General features: G+C 39.8%; 1 protein-coding gene across 1 annotated transcript in view; it reads right to left on the reverse strand.

Annotated features, from left to right (window-relative positions):
• Positions 1 to 26968, reverse strand: part of COLGALT2 (collagen beta(1-O)galactosyltransferase 2) — a 107790-nt gene that overhangs the window by 15304 nt on the left and 65518 nt on the right. The window contains exons 3-8 of the mRNA XM_033196309.1: positions 24630 to 24747; positions 23140 to 23274; positions 18730 to 18934; positions 13364 to 13483; positions 4341 to 4417; positions 596 to 702 (exon numbers count right to left, since the gene is read on the reverse strand). Of these exons, the coding sequence (XP_033052200.1) occupies positions 596 to 702; positions 4341 to 4417; positions 13364 to 13483; positions 18730 to 18934; positions 23140 to 23274; positions 24630 to 24747 (762 nt within the window). The remainder of the gene's footprint in view (positions 1 to 595; positions 703 to 4340; positions 4418 to 13363; positions 13484 to 18729; positions 18935 to 23139; positions 23275 to 24629; positions 24748 to 26968) is intronic.

Genomic DNA, 26968 nt, shown 5'->3' on the forward strand with positions numbered 1-26968 from the left:
ATTTTATAAAAATCTATGCTTAGAAATAGTTTAGGGTGTCCAATAAAAGGGCAAAGCCAAACAAGATAAAACACAAAGAAGGGATCTAACTAGGTTTCCTGTGTTACTTTCCTGCCATGTTTCCAGGAAAAGTGGCCACTATGATTGGTCCAGGCAAATTGTAGCAGGCATCTCATGCAACAGGAAATGTAGACCTTTATGCATTTTTCCATCCATTTTCTTCAGGTTGCCCAAGTTTTAGCACTTTATGCTCTAATTCAGCTCTGAACACAATTCTGAACACATTCCTTCTGTTACACTACAGAAAGCTGAAAACCACCACAACTGTTCCAAGAACCCCCAGAGACGGGACAATCACACCCAATGTGAGCCTTCAGTGTAATGAAGACCAAAGACCACTGGCTGGTGAGGGAATTTCAGGCCTGCTCTACAGGATGAAATTAACTTAAATGCTACTGTAGGTGGCCGTTTTAAAAACATGACTATCCTCTAATGACCGAAGAGACTTATAGCCCCACCCGGGACTAACTCTCTGTCAGAGAAGGCACATCTCCACTCCAATCACATCTGCAATGGGAGAAGAAACCCAACTCACTTTCCATCCACAGCCTCGACAATCTTGACCTCAATCTCCTGCTCATACAGTGTGCGCAGCATCCGGTCCCGTCTGTCCTTTCTGCGTTTGAGGTTTATCATGAAAATCTAATACAAGAAGAAAAAGGGAAAAGACACATAAATTACTCAAGTCTTCTTTTAGGGTATTTGAAAAGTTTAGTAAATGTTTTAGATAGAAGAAGGAGTGGAAAGGATAGGAAGAACTGTGGTGAAAAATCATTTCTGTCTCATATCAGTGTTTAAGGTAAATGATACTAATTCAAATTGAATCATTTTTAAAACTCAACTCTTTGTAGTGACTTAACTCTCTTTGTTTCTCTGATGTTCATTGATAAGTATGTTCTCCCTTCTCTTGAAATAGGAAACTTTAAAAAACTCCTTAAGAAGTCAAAGGACAACATGATCCTATGTTTAGAAAAACCTAAAGACTCCATCAAAAAGCCATTAGGATTGATAAACAACTTCAGTAAAGTTGCAAGACACAAAGTCAACACATAAAAATCATTAGCATTTATATATGCTAACAACAAACAATCTGAAAAAGAAATAGAAAAAGCAATCCCATTTACAATAGCTACAAACAAATTTAATAATACTTAGGAATAAATGTAACCAAAGGAGGTAAAGATCTTTATAATGAAAACTATAAAACACTGATGAAAGAAATGGAAGGACACTAAAAATAGAAAGATATCCCATGTTCACGGATTGGAATAATTAACATTGCTAAAATGTCCATAATATCAAAAGTGATAAACAGATTCAATGCAATCCCTACCAAAATACAAATGACATTTTTCATAGAAACAGAAAAAAAACTTACAATTCTCATGGAACCACAAAAGACCCTGAATAGCCAAAGCTGTCATAAGCAAAAAGAACAAGGCTCGAGGGAGCACACTACCTGCCTTCAAAATATGCTACAAAGTTATAGTAACCAAAACAGCATGGTACTGGCATAAGAACAGACAACACATAGACCAAAGGAACCAAATAGAGAACCAGAAATAAGTGCACACATTTACAGTCAACTCATTTTCAACAAGGACAACAAGAGTTATAGATAATGAGGATGTCCTCACTATTCCCAGATTTAATGAACTATAGAGGTATCTAAAACTTGGTGAATGCCATTACAGGTAAATCAATGTTTTAATAAGGTCCTTTTGCTATAAGCAGTAAGAAACTCATTTTAAATGTTAAACTAGTGACTTTAACTGCCAGTGAGAAATGATGATGACACATAGCATGGTAAAGCAGAAACCTATAGAAACAAGTCAGGTGGTGTTGACTTCATCCTGACTAACCATTTGGATGACTTTGAAGAAGACATTAATGTTTCTGGGTCCACTTCTATAAAAATAGGGGGGTGAACAAACTCATCTTTCAAATTCAGTACAGATTAAAATGTGTAAGATAGGTGGTTTATAATAAAGTTGGCTTTCTGCTATAGCCAGAATAAAGGAGAAACATTGTCTTAGAACCAGTCTGGAGTTCAGATTGTACTGTGTTAAGGTTTGGTTCACATGGTCATTCTGAATGCAGTCATAAATATATATTTCACTGGAATTAAAAGCTACACTAACTAAAATTTCAACCCTTCCTTGCAAAATATTCTCATCTATCCGTTTATAGATCCCTGGGCATAGAAACTGATGTAGGAGCAAGATGTTCTCTTTGAAGAAATTGTCCACCTGATTTGGGGCCAAGTCGATTAAGTGCATCCTAATTTTACTACCTTCCTTGTTTACCTAACTGGGTAATTATTTTGTAAAAAACATAATTTTCTGTGGTGACTGTATTTGTCTTATTACTTGGGACTTTATAACTTAACGGGTTGTGTTCTTTTAGTCAGAATCATACTGTGATGGGTCATGCCTCATCCCCTAATTTTCCAGATATAGAAAGGAAAGGGCATTTTCTCAGGTATAAACATGAAGCCACCTGAGGTCACTCTAGGAGAACAAAAACAAAACAGAACAAAAAATCAACAGAAATAAATCCAAAAAGGTCCCCCAAACCAGAGACCTCCAGTCAGGGAAGACTTTTAGTAAATAACAATCCAGTTCCAGTCCCTGCCAGGACAAGTGCAATAAAACTGTAGCCACGAAGTAAAAACACAGACGGCTCGCTCATACTTAGTGAACAGTAAACAGAGAAAAGAGTCTCACAGCCAAATGCAGCCCAGACACCACCAATGAGGTCACAGAGTCCGAGGAGGATTGAAAAGTCCCTGAAAAGCCCTTTTTCTACCATGCTATCTCTGTTCCATACAGAGAGGTGACTAACCCTAGACTCAGGAAAGTAGAGTCTCCAAGCCTGTGCCACTTCACGGAGTTGGCCTTCTCCTGAAGGGCTGTAGGAGTGACCCAGTCTTTACACCGTGTCCTGGCCAAAGAAGACCAGAACTGGAAGATCCTGGTTTTGTCTTATTTTATTTGCTTTGGTTTTGTCCTCATAGGAATGTTTTTAGGAGGAAAAATGAATCTATGTAAGGACATGGGTCCTTTCACCTAGGGAACCAAAAGAGAGGTGTGGGGAAGGAAAGCTACAGTAATATGTGCAAGCTGGTCCACTGTGGGTGTGGGACAACCTTCTCTGTAGCTCTGATCATTTTTGAAAACTATTTGCAAATGAGTTTTATTCCTCTCTACTACATGTGGCTCTTCTCTTCTCATTCTGCCCTCTGTGGAAACAGCATAGTAGCTGTTAACTCTTCCCCATTTAATATTCATGAAATACCCTTTCCCCATTCCTGAAGTATAGCTCCAAATCAGTTTAATGGAAGAAATCTCAACTCCTAGTTCTAGCGTCAAATCCCTTTGAGAAGGCTGTACTCTGGGGACATGTATGTATATGTTACCATGTGATAAACAAGGCATTTTCCTTCGATTAAGCAGTGGCAACGAGCACCAAGCTCAAAGCCTGATCTGTTACATATCCAGAGTCCATGGAAGAGTTGTCAGTTTGTGGACTCCTGATGCACTGCCCTAGCTTCTAGACCACAAAGCTCCTTCTGAATACTGTTCAGCAGCTACCGGAGAGACCCATGAGAGAGACGGTGACATGGAGTCACAATCCCTGCCAAGTATCTGTTATGCATATTACCAGGAGGGGTACCTCTTAATATTTCTGCTTCATTCTTTATACAACTAAAACTTAATACCAAATACTACCCTTAGAATATTATTAGGAAGTTCTTGCCTGCTGAAAGGCAGAATTTTAGAACAAATATGTTTTTTTTTCTTTCTTTGTCCTCTCAACCCCGCTCTCCAATCTTTTTCCATGGAAGAATAGTAGAAAGAAAAGAAAGCACAGAAAGTCCCCGAATAGTTTCCACTTGCTCAGATGTGGCAGAATAAAGTTAAAGTCTTCTATATCTAAAACATGCATCCTCTCTAACTTACTCTTGAACTTTGATAAAAAGGTTGATTAAAAATATCACAATATCTGCTCCTAGAAAATATCAAATTCACTTTCATTACTAAATGGTAACTTCCTTCTGAGTAAATGATTAACTACCTTTTATCATGATCCTCCCTTTTTTAAGATAAGGAAACTAAGGAACAACAAAAACCAAGTCGTTTTCCCAAGACCTCAGAGCCATTTCAGCAGCCAAGCCAATCTTGCTGGCTCTCAGATGCAAGCTCAGGCTTGTGTTCCAAAATGAACACATAAGCCTGCACACACGTGCACGTGCACACACATATAGACACCTTTCTTACCTCATCAAATCCCATCTTGTCTGGATATTTAGGGACAAGTGAGACATACTTGGAGGGTTCCATTGGAGGACGGTCAACTGGAAGACACAAGAAACATGCAGAGTGCTTTGTTAATGAAAGGGTCAGAAATCAGAATTCCATCCGCATGCCTGATCTCTAGGGCTGGAATACAACTTGGAAATACAGGGCAGGGGACAATGGTAGCAGTTCTCCAGGACTGAGTAGCCACACAGGAACCCTGCTGGTCAGGGCACTGGTTTCAAGAGCATTTGTTTATATGGAAATTGCAACATTTGCTCCACTTCCCTTAAGACTTATTTCAAGAATATTTGGGAGGCAGTTTAGGATAATGGTGAAGAGGAAGGGCTCCAGAGTTGGATGATCTGGGTCCAAACCTTGGTTTGTGAAGGAGTAGGAGAGGTAGGGAACCTCTTTAAGCTCATTTTTTTGGTGTAAAATTGGGATAATAGAAGTGTATCTGTGTTATAAAATTTAAATGAGACCTGCTGCAAAACACTCATCACTTTAACATGGTAAATGCCCAACAACTCTTAGCTATTGAAAAAGCTCAGAAATAGGCTAGAATTTTTACTGAAAAATACTTTTTTCTCTACATTTAAAATTGTCAAAGTGTGGGACTATTTTTATCCCACCTGGGCAGGTTTAGCTGTGGGTGCGCAAAAGGTCCTTTGCTTTGACAGGATCTAACCATGGAGAGCTGGCCCTCATCTAATGGGAAGATTCCAGCTGGGAGTGACACTACTTCTCCAATAATGACAGTTTTATTTATTTGATACTCTAAAAAAGCTTCCTTTGCAAGCTGTGTATTTTAAAGGTTGGAAGTAATATTGGTTAAGAAATCTGAAAAGGCCTTGAAGAATATTTAGTATTATACAAATTCAAAGTCCTCATTTGATTTTCCTTGAACGGATAATACAAAGAAAATTTAAAATGAGAGCTGGTAACTGGGTTGTTGAAAGAACTATGGGTGATGGCCATGACTACTGTAACGTATCTGTTCCCCTCTATTCCAGGCACAGGAGAGGAATACACTCTCCTGCCCTTGAAGTTACTCAGGGCTATATGACTTTCTGGGGAAAGTTGACAGTGTAATGCTGCTGCTCCACTCTCCAAGAGCTCCCCTGACCCTGCCCCTGGTCCCACCACAGTGCTCGTAGCGGCATGTGTGGATATGGAGCAGCTGCAAATTGGAAGCAGCCTGGAATGTGGAGCATCAACACATGGAGGGCAGCTCCCAGGAGAGACACCAGCTCTGCAGACTTGGATAACAAGAAATAAGCCATTGTTGTATGATGCCAATCAGATTTTTATATTCCAGCATAACTTTGCCCATCCTGAGATACTGTCCAAAGGGTATGATCTGTTTAACTTCACTGAAATATTACAGAGAAATCCTGACATCCAGTTTACTTATTGGCAAATGATGTGAAATTCTAAAACATAGTGAGACAGAGTTCTTAGGCCAAACACAAGAGCTGGTCTTATTACTTCAAACTTGACACAGTCATGTTTCTGTGCATATGCAGCGCATGTGTTTGTCTTCCTAACAGCAGCCCAGAATATTCTGGTCCTTTCTGCTCCATTCTACTCTTTACAAGTTTCTTTTAAAATCAACAGGGAGGGTCCACCATGTACAGGGTTAGGTTTTTAAGAGAAAGAAGCTTAATGTACCAGCTTCCTCCTGTTCATGACATTGTCTGAGGAGCTGTCTCACTCTCCCTCCTGGGGCCTGAGACTTGGGAGGATGTTATATTTTGAGTTACCCATTCTAGGCTGCTGGTCTCCTTTGAACTCACATGGCCTGTGTGGCTTTAACATTTCAGCCAAAGAGTCTACTTTTAGCGACTTTGTTTCCATCAAACATAGGCAGTCATTGCATTCACAGGACAAGTGTTGCAAAAAAAGCCACAAGTGGTTGGCTCCCGAAAGTCATCACTGAGCAAAAATATCAGAGAAGTGTGCTTGGGTTTTGCCACTGAAGGCAGCAGTAAGCCATAGAGGAAAACAGGAAGTAACACAGTGAGTCAGACCTAAGAAACTTAGTCTGTGGGGAGAAGGATGTGTCTTTGCTGACAACAGACTTGAAGGTTAGCTATATCCTGGCTTCTGTTTGTAGCCATTTCTGACTTCATCATTCATAATTCATCTGATCTCTCATTAAATCCCTTCCTGGAAATAATCCTTCCCTGTACTGACACTTGGGACAACGGGCTTCATTGCTTTCGGGAAAGTTTCAAGATCTAGTGTGAATAATTACAGCCATTGTTACAGGGATCTTATCACTCACAGAACTGTGGGTTCTGTGAGTGATATATATGTCACATATATACTTGACATATCTAATCACAAATATTTAATGTTCATATGTACCATGGAATATGTATGAGTGTCTTGATTTTTATAGACAAGGTAACAAACATTAAATAACTTGCCCAAGATCACAGAGCTGATAGAGCTGGTATTTGAATCTAGGTCTGACTTCTGCACTGGAGCTCTTAATTCCCATTCCACATCATCTCCAGAGCTAGTCCTTGGTGGCCACTGGTATTAGCCAACAAGGCAACTGGGCGGGGTCCAGAGTAGCTCATTTAAGCCCAGTCATGTCTGGAAAAGTACCTGATAGATTGTACTTGGATCAAATCCTACCGCTTCTTCTCTATAATTTCTCCTAAACTTCTTCCATTTTTGCAGCCTAGCTTGGGTGCTTACCCACTGTGTCTGGGCTGTTTTTGATTTTTTTTCAAACACTAACATGCTCTCAGTCTTTCCTATTCTAATTAATCATGCTCACTGTTGTCAAAATAATCTTCCGCCACACAGCTCTGCTCTCAACCATAACAGTCACACTCAAAGATACATTTAAGGGCTTAACAGGTTGCTAGGTGTTTTCATAGTCAGCATGTAATTTTATCTTCAATTTTTTGTAGTGGTTTTTTTTTTTTCCCCACAAATAAAGAAACTGAGACCAAGCCAGATGTAGACTTGTCCAAGGTCAAATACTGAGTGACTGGCAGAGCTGGAACTCAGTTTTAGACCTGACTTCAACTCCAATTATCTTAGTAATTTTTACATGATGTACTGTTGTCTCAAAATGTCAATACTGAGAGCAGGTACCTGAGCCTTCCTGTCACCTTATGCTGTAATTTGCAAGAGTAATCGCCTCATGCTTTATAAACCATTTAAATCTAACATCTTTACAAGATCTGGCCTCCTGTCATTCATCTCCCAAAGGCAGCACATCCCCAAATTCTCTATGCAGCTTCTAATGTACTAAATGAGTTATCACATGAAAACAGATGGGCACAGTGCTTTTAATAAGTGTTAGTCATTGTCGTCATAACCCTTCTCTCACCTCACTCAGATTCTTCAACTCTGATTTCTAAAACTCCAGTCTGCAATTCAGAAACTTCCTGACCATCCCCTTCACAAGATTTTCAATTCTCATCCACTGATGCCTGATAAAACCCTAATCCTGGTTAAACTCGTTGCCCACTTACTCAGCACCAAGAGGACTACTGTTAGAAACACACACTATTGTGTTGACTGAGTCACTTCAGAGCTACAATCACAGATGTCAAATTGGCACTTGATACCACCAAATGATGTAACTGTCCTTTCATAGTAAATTTATTTTCCCACTCTTTAAGAGATTGTATCTTATGCCTTCTCTCTCCTGAAATCTCCAAAATCTCTGTCTAGCTCATGACTGGCCTATATACTTCAGAAAGAAAATATTCAAAATCAAATTAGATCTACCTTTTCAATCCACCTCAAGTCCACAAACCAAACTGCATGTGTATCGATACATTCTGCCATCCTATCTGCACAGTAGATGAAATGTCTATCTAGTATAGCCTCTCCAATATTGTCCTGGGCTGCAACCAAGGATAAAAACCCTCTTGTTTTCACCTTACAATTACCTTCTCTTCTACATCATCAAGATCTCCTTATATATTGGATCCTTGTGATTAGCATACAAACATAGTTATATTTCTATTTAAAAAAAAAAAAAAAACAGTACAAACAGACAAACCCAACCCAACCAGAAAAATATTTCCCTTGACCTCCCACCTCCAACAGCCTCCATCCGATTTCTCCATTCCCCATCCCATCAAGATTCAGCTTTCTCATCTCCCCATTGGCTTCTCTTCAGTCCACTTGAATGGATTTGTGTCCTCATCATTGCACTGAAGTGGCCCTTATCAAGGTCATCACAGACTCTGTCTTGACAGAACCAATGACCAATTCTTTATCCTCATTTTCCTTGGCTTCTCAGCAGCATCTTGGCTCCGTCTTGAAACACTTCTCAATTTTTCCTCCCAGCTCTCTGGCTGTTTGTCTTCCCTAGGGATCTGTCCTCTTCTCATCCTGTGTTCTTTTACTGCATGAGTTCACACTGTTCCGTGGCTTCAAATATCCTTCCGATGCTGATGATTCTCAAATGTCTGTCTCTAGCTGAAGTTTCTTCCCTGAACTCCAGACTCATATATCCAACTATCTTCTGGCTTTTCTATTTAGATGCCTAATAAATATCTTAAGCTTACGTGACCAAAACTACCTCCCCACCCCTGAGTCTTTTTCTATAAAGTCTTTCCCATCTCAGTAAATGGCATATCAGGCTAAAATCCTGGACTCATTCTTGATTCCTTTCTTTCCGTCATGGATTGCATTCAGGTCTCTGTATGTCCTATTGGCTCCACCACCAAAATATATCCTCAATTTGTCTGTTTCTCATCACCTCCTTGCTATCGTTCACATCCCAATCACCATCATGTCTCACCAGGAGAGAGGTACTGGTCCCCTACACCCTGGTATCCTCACCACAGCCCAAATGATCCTTCTAAATGCACAAGTCACATCAGGCCAACCCCCCGTCTTCCAGGGATTCCCATTACTCTTGGAGTAAAATCTAAATTCCTTACCATGGCCAGAATGTTCGGTGAGATCTGGACATTTCTTCTCCCATTACTCCATCTCCCTTGACCCAACTCATTCTTTATACCCCAATCACACTGGCCTTTTGTCTCTGGAACACCCCCAAGCTTTTCCTGTCTAACAGTCTTCACATGTGCTATTCTTTCTACTTGGGACACTCTTCACCCAAATATTCATGTGGCTGCTTCCCGGATATTGTGTCTGTTGTCTAACTCTCTGTGTTAGAATATAAGCTCCCTGATGGCAGGGTTTCTGCCTGTTTTGTTCACTGCCGTATGCTAGCATCTTGAACAATCTGTGGGGTACGGTACGTGTTGAATAAATCCTTATAGCCTGATTATCTCTTCTAACACCTTCACTGGCTCCTTAAGATGGCCATTCTTCTTGATCTGAGCATTCAAGGACCACAACAATGAAGCCACTCCACCCTCTCAAACTTTATTTCTGCCTACTGTTTTAAGTCAGCTCTCCTTCAGAGTGAGAATACTTTGTCTTTTCTTGGTCTGTTTCCTCTGCCTGTAGAGTCCTCACCATACCACTCCCCTTGTTTAAATTTTACACTTCTAACCAAGCTTAGCTTAAGAACCATTAGGACTTGAGGCTCTCCTGGATCACACAGGCCATAGCAATCCCTCTCTATCCCAAATTCCTATTTCTTTGATATTTTCTCCTTTCTCAAAATGCTATACTGCATTGTTAGTGTTTTTTTTTTTTAAACCTCTGTCTGTTTCTCCTATTAAATCATAAGTACCTGAAAACAGAGAATTGATCATAAAATGTTTTGAATCCCCAGTACTTTCATAGAAGACACATTACAGGCATTCTATGTTTGCTCATGAATAAAATGCATGTATTAATGCAAGCTTGTTTAACCGTGGCCTGCAGGCCACATGTGGCCCAAGATTGCTCTGAATGTTACCCAATACAAATTTGCAAACTTTCTTAAAACACTATGTGATTCTTTTTGTGATTTTTATTTTTTTATTTTTTTATTTTTTAGCTCATCAGCTATTGTTGTGTTAGTGTATTTTATGTGTGGCCCAAGACAATCTTTCTTCTTCCAATGTGGTTCAGGGAAGTCAAAATGTTGGACACCCTATTCCTATTCTTCAATCAGTGCAGTCTAACAACACTATTAGCAGCCATTTATTTATTGCTCATTGGGTTCCAGGCACTATGCAAAGTATTTTTAACACCTAGTTAATCTTTTACTAGAGAAGGATACTTGACTGACAGGATTTTGTCATTACCAACTTTTTATTAATCTTACATGGACCTGTAGGCCATATTTCTGCATTATACCCTTCAAAATTTGATTTTTCCAACATTTTATTATTCCGATTATGCTCTATATTTTTAAAATTCAGAAAAGGAGGTAAATAAAATGTGATATGTAAAGTGCTTAGCACTAGAGGTGGCATGCATTGGGAGATCAATGATGAAAGTTATAATTTACAGGTTCTTCTCAAATGAACTCTACCTGGCTAGCATGGTAGTGTGCATATTTGTAATTTGCAATCATTAAAATCTTTATTGATGACATGTGCATTTCTATGTACTGAGAACTTACACTTTCAGCCCTGTGGAAGAAAACAAGAGAACATAAGGTCTGGCTGGCCTCTCTCTGAGGTCAGAGAGACTCTCCGTACTTGGGAGTCAAGACCGAGAGCCATGAAACAGGGATAATAAGGGACAGCACTTTATTGAGAGCTAAAAGCGGTCATAATAATAGCAGCACCTCACTATTTTATAGAGTTGATACATTCTTTTGTTTGTTCCTCTCAACATTGCAAAATTACTCTATAGATGAAGAAATGAAAGTCCTGAAATCTGATTCTCTCTTCATAAGTGACAGTGTCTAAGTTCAAGCCCATAATTCTGGCTTTGGCTTCAGTGCTCTTGTCAATACAGTTTTCATTCATTCATTTGCTCATTTGTTCAGGCATTCAGCAGATATTTTTTTGGTAACAACTACATGCCATGCACTGTGCTAAGTGCTTGGGATACAAAGCAATAAGATGCCACCCATATCCTTTAGGGCCTAGAACATAGGGAAAGCGGCAGAACAAGTATGTATTAAAGAAATTCACAAAGGAGATTACTGAGGGCTGGTTCAAGAAATACTGTCACAGTGAACCAGCTTCTTATTCCATCATTTCATCATCATTCATTCAGTCATTTAACAAATATTTACTAGGCATCTACCAGGTGACAATGTGCTAGGTCCTGAGACTAACATGATGAAAAAGGAATTTATAGTGTAGTAGCAAGGGAGTGGGAAACAGATACTCATAGATAACTCAGTGACTCTAAAAATAAACTCATGGTTTCTCTTTTCTTTTCTTTCTTTCTTTCTTTTTTTTTTTTTTTTGAGATGGAGTCTCACTCTGTCACTCAGGCTGGAGTGCAATGGTGCAATCTTGGCTCACTGCAACCTCCGCCTCCTGGGTTCAAGCAATTCTCCTGCCTCAACCTCCCGAGTAACTGGGACTACAGACATGCACCACCATGCCCGGCTTATTTTTGTATTTTTAGTAGAGACAGGTTTCACCATGTTGGCCAGGCTGATTTCAAACTCCTGACCTCAGGTGATCCACCTGCCTCGGCCTCCCAAAGTGCTGGGATTACAGGCATGAGCCACCACGCCGGCCATGGTCTCTTTTCAAACCTCTCCTTTATTCTACATGCCCTATTCCATTTAAAGTTCCTAAAATCATCCCCAGACACTGAAGACAGAACCTGGGAGTTTTCTCTATGCCTCCCTTTTGCTCATCCACCTACAATTAACTCTTGGCTGTGTCCTTTCAAGACTATGTCCTAAGCTTCTGTTCCTTCCTCTCCATTCCCACTGCTACTGCTCTAGGTCAGGTCTTTACCACCTTTTGCCCAGTAGCCATGAAATGTCCAAAGTGGTCTCTTCACCTCTGGTCTGAGACCAGCAGCCACTGCCCATGCATCCCATGCATGCTCCACCTACACTTTTCTAACCACTAGAGTGACCTTTCTAAATCCAAATTCAACCTGACATTTCTGTGCTAAAATCTTTTTAAGAGCACCCATCCTTTCAGCTAAAGCCCAAATACCTTCTTATACATCAGAGCCTCTTGGCGGGGTTCCTGCCCACTTTCTAGCCTCAGTTCCTGCTGTTCCTCCCTAACAACCTCCACTGCCCACACATACACCTCCTATGCTCTACTGATGAATAATAGAAAATAGTCCCACCTTTGGGAAGCCATTTCAACATCTTCCCCTAGGTTAGGTGGATTGGTTACTTTCTCTTTTAGCTACCATTGTACATCACATATAATAAAAAGCATAGCTACCGATGACTGAGCACAGCAATTCATGCATCATGCTAGACCCAGAGGCAATAACAATAGTGTTTAAGGACATGAACTTTGGAGATAGCAAGATGGGTTCAAATCCCAATCTGTCATTTATTTAGCAGAATGCTCTAGGGCAAGTTACTTAAGGTAACATCTCATTATTTTTAATCTTTAATATGGGCATAATAAAACCCCTTCATTGAGTTGTTGCAAGGATTAATGAAACAATGTACAAAAAGTGCTTAGCACTTTATGAAGTAACAGTGGTATCTGTGACATCATGAGCTATTGTTAAGTTGAAATCATAATTACTGTGGCTGTATTAGACATTTTACATATACCATGATGAATCTGCCCAAAAACCATGGAAGTTTTCATTATTTCCATTTTACAACTAAGGATATTACTTACTCAAAGTTATATAATTAGAAAGCAGCCAAGTTAGGGTTTAAGTCCACACCACAAAACACTGTTATAGCACTTATCAGATCTTTTGGAAAGTATTGACTTGTGTACCCAGCTCTCTTCCAGGATGGGAAGCTCCCAGAAGGCAAAGACCTTGTCATATTCATATTTCCCATAGGAAAAGTTTAGGAAACAATGAACAAATGAATAGCTACGTATTCAGCCAGAGGAGACTGATGGCCGTGAGATTCCAATCCTGGAAGAGAAGGGAAGTGGCTGGTATGGTCACTGTGGCAATGGAACGACAGCCATCCCCCCCGCTCCTGGGTCACTCACTCATTGCTTCAATCTGCACATGTATGAGGTTCTCGATGTCTTCCTGCAGTGTCTGATGGGACTTCAGGGGGATGGGCAGGTAGCCATAGTGCTCTCTGTTGCAGAGGTACATCTGGATGCCTGAGGATCCGAGAGAGGGACAAAGCCAACAATCAGAAAACACACTGCTGAGTGACAAGGGAGGAGAAGGAACGTGAACTGTGTCTCATGCTGAGTTTGACATTGTAATTACATAAGTGGTTGTTTCAGGTATGTCTATAGACCTAAAAAATGCTCCTTTATTCAAAAAGTAAAATACAGCATTGGGGACTAATAAAAACACTGGGCTATTCTTCAACCCAGAGGAAATTGATTTTTTCTCTCTGAAGAAAAACCAAACTCGTGGCCTGGAATGAACATAAAAGGCATGAAAGGATCAAAAGGGAGGCAAGGAATTCCCATTCCGGAGAGCAGAATGGAACACTGTAATCCACCTACAGGAAATAACGAGAAAAAGAGGAATGAAATCCACATCTGATATGAAAGCAAACAAGAAAATTCTGTAACGCTGACAGATTATTAAAGCTAAATCTAGGCATACATAGAACAAAAAACGAAAAAACAAAGGAAATTTAAAATTCTCCAAGATTCTCCTTGGTTTTATTGCTTCCCTTAGCAGGCATGGATTTGGAGCCAACCAACAGATATGAAACTTCTAAAATCAGTTCATATAGAGACAAAAAAGTCTGTATTTCAGAATGTTCTTTTAAGAACCTGTAGTGTGACAATACCAGAAACATGCAATACCCTTCTCATATTCAAATTGGTCTTCATAGCCCCACCTGATAACTTGCATAGTTATAAGGCATCTGTGTTTAACCAGACAGCTAGAAATATAGGAATCAGGATGGTCTTATACAGATCACTGGTCAGCAGTTGACACTCCTGATCAATGAAAAGACTGCTTAGTGAAAAGGATGAGTCCGCCATGTATCCAAGCCTCTGGTCCATGTATCCAAGCCTCTGATTTGTTAATTGTGATAATCATCACTGTTTTCTGGAGAGAGAATTTTCTGCATAGGGACTCCTCTATTTTGTGCAGATGAAATTTCCTCCAGTCAGCTACATCATCTGTCAAATCAGGTGAAGCTGTCTCATGGAATTAACAGAGCAGAAGGAGAAAAGAAAATAACCTTTATTCCCTGCTTTTATGGAATCTGGCTTGAATCAAGGTTGGTCTACCAAGCACTGTCCCTTCTCTTGCCTTCACCAAGCAAACTCATTAGCTCTGCTGTTTGACCACATGAATGCTTCTGGGGAGCTTCAAAGTGCACCTTCTTGTAAAGTCATGATGAATTCAGGAAGTGGAAGGAAAAAGATATTAAAGTTGCATCTCCACCCTAATTAGGCAAACCATTTTACCAATTAACTTTCTGAGGCTTCCATAAACAAATGATATGATACATATCCAAACTATCCATCAAGTGTGAGGGTACAAGGAAGGCATTTTTAGACATGCAAGACCATAATATATTTACTTGCCATCATACTTTTTCAGAAAGTTACTGGATGATGTGGGAGAAGGATGAGGAGGAAAGGAATGAAGAGGAGGAGGAGGAAGAAGAGGAGGACGATTATAACCAGCAAGAAAGATTATAAACAACACGAACAGAAGAGTCAGTGTATAAGAGAAGAGAAAGAAGTCTTAGGTCGATAGCTGCAGCACCACTCGGATTAGAATATATTAGAAGGCTCCAGGACAGACATCCTCACAAACATGCAAAAAAGGACATCTGACAAATCTGAACATTCTGAGAGGAGTTTGAGGTAATTAGTGATTAGTTTTGGATCATACTAGTAATAATAAAACTAAGAAAAAAAGGCAATTATTACAGGAATTGCCTCCAAAGAAAATTAATGGCAAAGGAAAACTAATCATAGCCTATAAATGACCAAGCTAGGAGTTAGGCTTGCATGATTACAACAAGAACACAGACCATCAATCTGTTTGAAATGACATTGGGAGAACAAGGTGTTGAGAAGAATGTGTTTGCATGCAGAGGGCAAAAGGCAGAAAGAGAGCTAACTCCTCACTGTCTATAGTGGAGAGTCAATACATAATGCCTACGGTGCAGCCAGAAAATCAAGAAGTAGCAATGTATGCATATTATTTAACATGGATGTAAATATTATACTAAAATGATCACTTAAAAGAGATATCAGTGGTTGCCTTCTGGAGGAGAGAAATGATGCAGGGTGATGTGCAAGGGACTGTTCTTTTCTTAATAAACCATGGGGAACTATAAGAATACTTTCAACCATGTGCATGGGCAATTTGATAAAAGAAAATGTATTAATAATTAGATAAAGTCTATGAAAGAGTCTGCACTCCCAGTGAAAGCTGCGTCTGGGGAAGACAGTTTTTCTTTTGAAAAAGAAAAGTGAATTACACTACATTTTGAAGGACTTTGTTTTTCTTTTAAACATATAAAACATTTTCTTGTACTCACATAGTAACTTAACATTGCAGATTGATAAAATTATCCCTATCTCTGGTGATGAAAAATCAGACTCAGGCTGTCACTTGTCCAAGGTCACATAGTAAGTCATTAGTGCCAAATCTTTGTCCCTGAAGAGCCAATGCCAAGTGCTTTCTATCCACCCAGTAATTGGAAACTCAGTTCCAAAACCATTAGTCACTAGGGGATTGCCATCCCTCCACATGGGGACAAATGTGACCACTACCAGTGGTGTCCAGGATCTGTCTGCCTATTGCCCATATCACTTGCCTCTTGACTCACATCAGACATTTGGAAGATGACTGATTGGTGCCAGGATGGTTCCTGTGGCCATAATACAGAACCCAGATCATGGGCCACAATGGGAGGGGAACTCTTGGCCCTGGACTCATTACAGTCACAGAGACTCGCCTGTGACCATATGTGCTCTCTTCTTGGGCTAGATGGGTGGCCAAGCCCCGCTCACCAGCACACTTGGATTGCCCCTCACTCATCACCCACACGGCGCAATGGCTAGAGTCTGGGTTGAAAGATCTAGGACTGAGGTTTGTGGTTGGATGGTCCTGCCCGGGACATAGATGATACACAGCTAGGGAGCTTCAGAAGAGTGAGAACAAAAAAATACCAATCATATTTCATGAAGAAAGAGGGAAAGTGCTTTGCTTTAAAACTAAGGAAGAAGAGCCTAGAGACACGCCCTGGGCTGCACATGACTCCCAGGCTCATTCACGTTTCTCTGGAAAATACTTAAGAGATAAGTACAATATTACCTTAAAATCCACAGTTGTCAAGAAATACCTTTCATTTCCCCAAAATGACAGTGAATCTTTCCTGCCTTGACTCCTGCCCTGTTCATGGTCTGCACTGCCAATCTGGCCCTTAGTTTTCACTGCTTCATGACTATTAGTTGTGTTTTCACACATAAAAATCTTAATTCCCAACTAACACAGTGCCAGGAACAGAAGGAAACACTTGGGAGTTCATCTCTCTCTTTCCTTTTCTATTTCTCCTCTTCCCAAATGAGTCACCAAACAACTTTGGGTGTCTACCTGTTTTCAGTGTTCTAAAAAAGCCTTTGCAAAATCTGACCAACAGCACACAAAGTCCTGGTGAACAGACGAAGCACAGGGCAGAGCTGAAAAATTCCTGCTTAACCTGAATCACTTTTCCCACCCCAATATCCAGGTATTCGTTTCATACAATATATCATCACAATTTAGTGCATGGGGTCATAATAACGCTTTGTGCAGTGACTATAAAGGAAGACTCTGTTAGGCAGGGCCATTCGTGTAATTGTTAATATCTCACTTTCTTGGAACATCCTAGCTTCAGCCTCTGAAGGAAAGAGATTGGCACTCAAGGACTCAGAAGGCTCTGACTCTGTTTCCCATCCTGGGGAAGTCAGAGCAAATCACAGACCAAATGAAAAAAGCAGGTTCCATTAACATTGACATAGGAATCTTTGCAAAAAACTTCCAATCATATGAAGATTGCTTTTGCCTAGACACAAGGGCTACAAAATGCCTGCACCTGGCCAAAGGGTCTAAATAACTCTAGCAGCCAAGGGGGAAATCAGCCTGATCCATTTCTACCAAATATTCTCGTTCTCAGCAAATCTACAACTGATGAATGGGACACCTATGGCTTTAAGGAGAATCTGATGTGTGAACTGTAGCTTGAATTTGTATTAACATTCTCATCTGCCAGCCACTTCCTCAGCTGCCTGAAGATCTTTGCACCATGTTTTCCACCCTCAGTTATATGGCCACACTGAGTTTATTCACCATCTTCTTGATTTATAACCTATTTTTGCTAGCAGTTAAGTAACACATTTCTGGCACATTAATAATGGGACCCAACTTCTGTCAGGAAAGTCTGAATTATCCTAATAAAGCTTTGCTCTGTTAGATGCCATGTGTCCTGCTGTTGAACTGCTCTTGTTAATTCTGTCCTCCTGAAGCAAGTGTAGGGTGAAATGAGAAAAAGAACTTTCCTTCCTGTTGACTTGTCTTTCTCAAAAATCTACAGGCCCCACTAGAAATGCTTTCCCAGTAGTTCATAAAAGACTTCAGTCTCGCTTTGCCTCTCCTTCCACAGGGACTGAGGCCGAGACTGTTTGGTGCCTCTTTATCTGTTCTTTCCTTCTTCTGGAGTGTGAAAATTGCAGTGCATGCATGCAGAGAATAAAGATGACATTCTGAGCCTCCCTTACAGTGAGGTATTGTCCTGTAACTAAGCTCTGGCTAACAGGATTTTCATGGAACTGCTGCATTCAACTTCTGGATTGCACCCTTCAAGGGACCGGGAGAGTTCTCCCTGCTGTTTCTGCCTTGCTGGCTGAAACGCATCCATGGTGGTGAGACACCTGGGACTCCACAATTAAGGGCAGTACCTCGTGGAGAGTGAGAAGCCTGGGACTCTGAACACTTTGTGGAACAAAGTCACTATAGCAACTCAGACTTTTTCAAGAAGAAATAAACTTCCATTTTTAAAGTCTGGGATCTTTGCCAGTGTTGTTTTAGGCCTCTGTGACAGTTTCCTAATTAATAAATGGACTTCTATGATAAATAATTGCAATGCAGTAGCACCATAGAGTACCAATCACCTTCCCATAACTCCCAACATCACCACCAGTCCCTCCAACCCAAAACAGAGTGGGTTCCTGGGTAGAGGCCAGCCCTGGCTCTTGGTAATTGGTGCTCCCAGGGACAGCAACATAGAGGGTGCTGGTATGGTTATTGCAGACAATTTATTGCCTCTCACTACCCGAAATATGAGGGTATTTTTAAAAATAAAATGCACAAAACAAAGGAGCTGGTCATTTTGCTGTGTCTCCATGGTGGTACTACAACCAAAGACAAACGGTACCTGCTTGCCTGCTGGAGAAGGCAAAGACAATGATGTCATCAAAGGTCCAGGTGTAGTCCTGGTGTGGGGGGTAGAAAGTCAGCTTGTCTGAGGCCTCCTTCCTGAGGTCAATTAGGAAGGTGGAGTGGACCATGGGGACGGGGAAGCAGCCTGACCTCTTCCATTCTCTAATCTGAACGTAGTCTGGGGTCCTCTTATAGAAGCCCTGTAAAAGAGCAAATAGGTGCATTGTGTTTTCTGACCTGAAGTCTTCATCCTTCTCAGTCATTTGCTAGGCTGATTCCTTTCAAGTCGTCACCAGCTAAATACAAGCTCCCAAACAAAGCCACCTTCACTCCTCTTATCATGGCCTATGAATTTCCAGGTGAGCACAGGAAACGCTGTCTACATATAAAATAATACTAAAAGGGTCTTGATATAAGAAATAACTTTGATTTCAACATATCTCTTGATTTAATAATTTCATAAAAGTATATTTTATGTTGACTTATGATGAAATATGAAGCATGAGTATTAAGAAGTGACAGAGCAGTTAAGAGCACAGGTTCCAGTGTCAGACTCCCTGAGTTCAAATCCCACTTCAGCTACTTATTGTCTGTGGGTATGGGGCAAGTGACTCAACCTTGCTGCACTTATTTCCTCATCTCCAAAACAGGGACGATGGCACTATCTACTCCATGGGATTAGCTGTAAAATTTAAGTAAGGTAGAACCTGAATAGTGTTGAGTGTACTGCCCAGCACCAAGAATGTATCAACAAATATTGGCTCCTATTAAAATGACATTACACTATGGTTAATACTTGTAATTAAACATGCATTACTTAGATATACAAATGAGGTCTTCTTTCAATGCAGTTACTTAGTCAATATACTGGCAAAGCTGCAGCTACTCCACAGTTTTTGGGGATTCAACTTCTGAAACTTCCTTCTGCACAAGCACACGGGACAACCAGTTTCCTTATTCCAAAGCTCAAGTCATTTCCAGAAAAGATGAAGATATATCTCAACAAAACATGCTTATGAAACATACTTGTGGAAGCTTTGCCAGGCATTTTGGAAAACGTTCTAGGTGATGGCAGCTCACTGGGATGAGTGTGAAGTTTTACAAGGCCAGCACTCTGAAGGGCACGACACTCTGGATGCAGAAGTTCTTATGTGCTCATTAATCAGTTGCATCACTTTATGGCCACATTTCCTGTTGTCATTCAGCATCCACACATAAGGCGCTACAGCCTCATCTACTTCTCTGACACTCCCTTCACGGTTCTAGAAGAGTGTCCTAGCTTAGCTAACCCTAATGCTGACCCCATGATAAGGGAGGAGGATCACAAATGAGGACTTAGAAGATGTGGGTCTCAGAGACATCTTAATCACCTTCTAGCTGTTTGATCTTAGCCCATGGCTACCCTCTTTGAGCCTGAGCTTTTTCTCCTGAAAAACGGGATAATAGCTGCTCTGTCAATCTCAAAGAGCTGCAGAATGAATCACATGTAATAAGGTCTATGAACCTATTTTGGAAACTGCAATTCATTATATGAAGTATTATTATTACTATAATTTTTTATTAGCCTTTAACTTAAGGATTATTTAACATCCTCTATGGTTTCTCCTAATACTTCAGCTTATGAGCAGTCTTCCAAGGGATAAAGGGAACTTGGGTTTTTAAAAAGGCTGCCTAAGTACTTGTGTCAAATATAAAGTTCTAGATTACTTAGGAACAACATTCCCAGAATGAGAAGCTTGGAAAATCCATGATGATGATGAATCACAGAATATCCTTGGGGTGGGGGTGAGAAGAAAGGAAGCAGGGAAAGTGAGAGAGAATAAATGTGCCTCCTGCAAAGAGGCAGAGATGATGAATGTGTTTCTTTTTCCACATAAATTGAATCTTGTTGGTAATAATTCCTGTTCACTGGCCAGACAACATCACGGTCATTTTATTTTGAATGAGTTTAAAGGCTCTGGGAACCAGGCCCTGACTTGAGCTTATGAAGTCACTGGCCTTTTCTAATCCTGCTCTAGTAGAGACTAACTGGGATGGCAGAAAGCCAAAAATAAATGGAGGAAAATAATAATTGTCCCCAAGTTGCTCAGAATTTAATTTTACTGTACAAAATAAGTGAGCACATTTCTCCTATTTGCTTTTAAGCCTGAAAGCAAATAAGGAGATAATACAAATTTGTAGGCTGTGGCCACTAGGATAACCCACCCTTGTTGCTGGTGTCAAAGCACAACTCATTAAAAACAACCTTCAAGTGACTCTGCCATGTGAAACACTGAAAGTGTATGAATTTAAACGAATATAATGTTTTCTCCCAAGGAAGTGAGGAAGTGAATGGCCTTTAGAAATATGAACATATTATCTTCCCAAAAGAGACACAGAAAATAACACGCATTCAAAATATCTTACAACTAGAAGAAATAATTACAACAAAAGAGGAATGTTTCATCCAGTGGTGTACCAGACCACACATTGTTAAATTTTCAGAAATTTTGCAAACCAGTTGACATGTTGATAGCTTGGAATCCATAAAAACAAAAATTGCGTTAATCCCCAACACTCTAATGACACCTCAGGTGGCAGTTTTGCATATTTTTAACAGCTATTTCATCAAGTGGCTACACTGCAGTTTACTTAACCTTTCCCTTAGCTTAACAACATTTAAGTTGTTTGCATGGTGGGAGCATTTAAACCATAAAAATTGGCAAATGCTATCAACTAGGGTTTTTCCCACAAAAACCCAGTTATTAAACATTTATCAGCACACTACTGGCCTTATTTCTCATCCAAAACAAAACCAAATATAAAGGGGAGACTCAAACTTTAGCCCTTTGGCCATGAGAATACATTGAACATACTCTTTGTTTTTTTGAGACAAGGTCTCAGTCACTTAGGCTGGAATGCAGTGGTGTGATCATAGCTCACTGCAGCCTCAACTTCTTGGGCTCAAGCAATCCTCCCTGCTCAGCCTCCTGAATAGCTAGAACTATAGGTGTGCACAACAACACACCTGGTTAATTTTTTCATTTGTTGTAGAGATGAGGTTTCGCCATGTTGCCCATGTTGGTCTCGAACTCCTGGGCTCAAGTAATTGTCCCTCCTCAGCTTCTCAAAGTGTTGAGATTACAGGCGTGAGCCACCGCTCCTAGCCAATATACCTTATTTTGCTTAGCACATTTTAATCCTACATTGATACATATTACATTAGTCAGTTGAATTTATCTCTCTAATTCTTTAATTAAAGAATAAAAATACAACCAGCCATGAGCATTCGCTAAAACAGACCTCTAGACTTTGAAGATTTTACTATTAAAAAAAGAAATAATAAAAATTCAAACCTTTTTTAACTTGAATTTCATAAAAATAACCTAATATGGTAGTTTTCATTATTAGAACTCTTTGCAAATAAATTTGGCAACATACATCAAAGGTCATTGAAATATTTATAGTCTTTGACTCGGTAATGCCACTTCTGAAAAGCTATCCTAAGGATATAATCTTAAATGCTGAAAAATTATATTAATCATGATGGTCATGATAGTTAAAAGTTGTGAATAATTTAAATGTTTTTCAAACCAAGATAAAGGTTAAGTAAACTGGAATATAGCCACTTGATGATAATACAGTTATTAAAAACGTGCAAGTTTCTATCTATGATGTTGTTACAGTGATGGGAATTTAACATGTTTTGTTGGTTTTCTTTTAAACTTTTTTAAATTTCTTTTTTTTTTTTTTTTTTTTTTTGAGACAGAGTCTCGCTCTGTCGCCCAGGCTGGAGTGCAGTGACCGGATCTCAGCTCACTGCAAGCTCCGCCCCCCGGGTTTACGCCATTCTCCTGCCTCAGCCTCCCAAGTAGCTGGGACTACAGGCGCCCGCCACCTCGCCCGGCTAGTTTTTTGTATTTTTTAGTAGAGACGGGGTTTCACCGTAGTAGCCAGGATGGTCTCGATCTCCTGACCTCGTGATCCGCCCGTCTCGGCCTCCCAAAGTGCTGGGATTACAGGCTTGAGCCACCGCGCCCGGCCTAAACTTTTTTAAATTTCTAAGTTTTTCTATAGTGTTCTTATGTTAGTTTTGTAATGACAAAAAGAATTAATTAAAAATAGTAATTCCTGAATTGGGTGGGGGGAAAGTACAAATTCCAGCATGCTTTATTGGCTAATTTGAAGTTTCTAAGGCTAAGCTCTTTAGACTATTTTCTTCAATAATTAATTAATACAGAAGAGCTCAACTGGGTTGTAGCATTGGACCTAGATTTACCGCCCTTCCTGAAAAATGCTTGCTCTGGGAACACAATGACAGGCATGTTTCAAGGGAGTAAACAGGAGAAAGGTGAATGGGACTACATTGACCCGGTGTTGCCTTGTGAAAACTAGTAGCTTTAATTCATTTAAGCAAAAGACTTGCCTTAGGGGTGATTCCGCACCAGAAATTAGAATACAGGCCCCGAGACTCCAGCATGGGGGCCACAATAGTTTTGTTTTCTGCAATCAGTAGATTGAGGGTCTGTGGATTAGTCAGGAAATTGTCAACATCTATGAACTAGGAAAAGAAAAGGATAATGTTAGGTGAAAAGGTACTTTTCAGTAATGAGTTTGAGAATAACCCAACCCTTCTGAAGGATCCCAGAAACTTGCTCATGACATATGGAACTAGTTATCTCTGTCCTCCTTATTGAAACCCATTGCAGCTAGATGACTTTCATTCAGTCAAACTACATTTAGTCTAACTTTCCTATGTTGGGCTCTGCATTAGGCACTAAGCAATAAATCAGTGCTGCCACACTGGGCACAGCCTCAACCAGGACCCACCCTACACTTTGGCTAGTGTTTTAGGCAAAAGATATTAATGGTTCCCAAGCCATTAAAGGTTCATTCAAAAACACTTATTGACTGCCCAGTCTAGGTACAGATGGGCATACCTACTTAGCTTTTCTATAGTAATGCCAGAGTAGCTCAAAACAGATCTATCAATGCATTTTAATCTTATAAGTAGAATTTTTGTTTAAGTACATTATATCAACCCATGCTAACCAGTGAAACTATTTCCTATTCTTAGAAGCCCATGTTAACAGTGATTTATTTACAGAGACAGTATAACAACAGATTCTAACATATAAAAGAAATAATCATACTGAACTGTACACTGAAAAAGGGATAAACTGACAGATTTTACATTTTGTAGGTTTTATCACAATAAAAAAATCAGAAGTCTTCGTTTTTATGATAGTCCATCTGTTTACCCAAAATTTTGTGATTTAGCATTTGTACACTTCAATGGCATTTAAACAGCTACACAATGTTAAATATTGTCAGTACAATTTGAAAACTTCCATGAAAGGATTTGTGTCACAAGTGTGCATGACACATTATTGGGCAGATTTTCACTGTCATGGAGGGACTGGGGATGGACATAAGTTCTCAAAGACAGCATCACCGGGAGCAACCAGGAAGCCAAGTAACATGCTACTCCCCAGATCATTCAGGAGCAAAAGGGAACCATTTCAGAGCTGTTCAGCTCAATTATTCTTTTAGATAATTACTTTTCATATCCCCAAATTCTTCCAAAAAGTTATAAGAACAACTTACATTGTTTTACCTACAGCATTTCCCATGAACTAGAAATATGCAGAGTTCTTATGCCTGTTGCATGACAGAGACTAAATAATTCAGGTTCTTCTTCACCTACCCACCAAAAATGCATGTGGGCCTGAAGATGAAGTCCAGGTAGCCCAATATTAAACTACCAAAAATTTCCTTGTGCCTTTCTTAAAAAGTGGGGGAGGCACTGTCTAAGCCAAAGGTTATTTTGATTGCATCCATGGTTCTAGTTTCTGGATGACTGATTTGGATACATTCAAGATGACAGCTGTCAAGAAATCAAACATCTGTTTTTACCAGAATGTAGTCTGACCATTTTTCCCTCGCAGTTCGAAGGGCTGCCTGTCGTAGTTTCATCACATGGGCAAACCGGGAGCTTGGCCAGTGCTTTGGTCCAATTTCATCAGGGTAAGACCTAAAATAATAATGATAGCTCATCATTATTGAGAACCTACGTGTACTAGGCTCTGTCCTAAATGTTTATATGTATTCATTCAATCTTCTATCAACCCCAGAAAGTAGATACTATTATTATAATCATCTCCATATTACAGATGAGGAAACTGGAGCAATGAGAAGTCAAGTAACTCACTGCTCACTGTAAACAACAATCTTTACATGAAATATTTCAATGGGTTCTCATGAGAGCCCTTTGAGGTGAGTACTACTGTTCTCTGCATTTCACAGGTGAAGATATCGGGGTAGAGCAGTTAAGTCATTCATCCAATGTTACACAATGGGGCACAATCAAGATTTGAATCCAAGCAAAAAGCTCATGTTCCTAGACAATTTTTATACATCCCAACATCAAATAAATTTGGAGAGTATGCAGTGTAAAACATGAGTTTCCCAGGAAAAACAAAGGTTTAATTTACTTGTTGGAGTCTCCACAAATGATTCCACACAGTCTAACACATTGATCTGTCTTAGATAAAGTGAGGTCACGGAATCTCTATCAAGATTCACAAAACAGCCAGGCCAAGACTCCTCCATGGCCACACAGGCAAGTGGGTTGGAGCACACTCCAAAACCCTTCTGAAGGCACCCAGACGGCACGGACATTGATACTGTTGCAGTAACCCAAAACTGGCCACCACTTCAAGATCTCATAGCTGCACTGGCAGTACCTTTGTTTTAGTGAACAAAAAAACTGCAAAAACAATGAGACTATAACTATACAAACAAGGTTAATAAAACTATATACAGCACAGGAATTCTCTGGAATGTCTTCCCCAATTATTGTTTCAATGAAAATCAGTGGAATTCTCATTTTTCTAAATATATTCCCCCCCCCAAAATGCCTGCTCTAATATTTTTTCACACTGACCTTGGCATATAATAGATTTAGTCAAAACCTGGCTGCAGAGAACAGTACCAAGATGCAAAGAAGGGACACAAAATATTTCTGTGCCATTTTTATTAGGTCAAACTCCATTATAAGGCACTCTAAAGGAGTGTTTACAATCTTTTATGGTGTTCAGACTTCACTGTTAAATTTTGCTTGACATACAATTCATGGGCTTGAATTTGAGAAATAAATAGGTATATATTATATTATATTGTATATATTATTTATAATATGAATAGTTATAAGAATTCTTACATATAGAGAGACTAGAAGAACAGAAACTTGTTCTGGAATGGCACTTATTATTACTATAATACAAATTTGACTTTCAATAAATGACTTATCTGGGGAAGAAATTCAGGCAACTCCTTCATTCTATTTCTACAGTTCCTGAAGGTAAAATTGTAGTAGCTTTGGGAACATTTATAATAGTAAGTTTTAAACACATTTATTCTTGTTCTTGTTCATCCAACCAGTATTAATTTAGTGCCTGCCAAGAATATGGCTCTGAGGGGATAGGGGGAATATAAAGTGTTTATATACTCTAGCCCCTGCCAAAGAACTTACAATTTATTTAGAAAAAAATATACTGATTGCATAGTTAATTAACAATGTTGGTTACATATATCATTGTGCCAGAAAGGATGACATAGAATATAAGCAATACAATTGTTGAGACAAAGGTAGATATTTATAACTGAATGATTAAGAATAGGTTTCTATAGTAGGCATGATTTAAGGTAAGAGTTAGTTATGAAGAAGGAAAGGTCTTCCAGGACCTGCACAAGCAACAGTGTGGGGTTTGGAAATAAAAGGAACGTTCTGGATAAACCACATTTTCTTTTGGTGCTAAATTCATGGGTTTTAAAAATATAAGTCTTAGGTGTTTGAACTTTGTTCAGCTCCTAAAGAGTAAGTAAAGTATTTTTAATAAAGAAATGAAACCATTTCATTTGTATTTGAGGTAGATTGATTTGACTGTATGGTATGTAGGATGACTTGGAGATAGAAGCAATTAAGAAATTGCTATGGTGGCCGGGCGCAGTGGCTCACGCCTATAATCCAAGCACTTTGGGAGGTCAAGGAGGCAGATCACAGGGTCAGGAGATCGAGACCATCCTGGCTAACATGGTGAAACCCCCTCTCTACTCAAAATACAAAAAATTAGCCAGGCGTGGTGGCGCACACCTGTAGTCCCAGCTACTCAGGAGGCTGAGGCAGGAGAATCGTTTGAACCCAGGAGGCGGAGGTTGCAGTGAGCCAAGATCGTGACTCTGCACTCCACCCT

Source organism: Trachypithecus francoisi, unplaced genomic scaffold (genome assembly GCF_009764315.1).
Source record: "Trachypithecus francoisi isolate TF-2019V2 unplaced genomic scaffold, Tfra_2.0 Lachesis_group5, whole genome shotgun sequence".
Lineage (NCBI taxonomy): Eukaryota > Metazoa > Chordata > Mammalia > Primates > Cercopithecidae > Trachypithecus > Trachypithecus francoisi.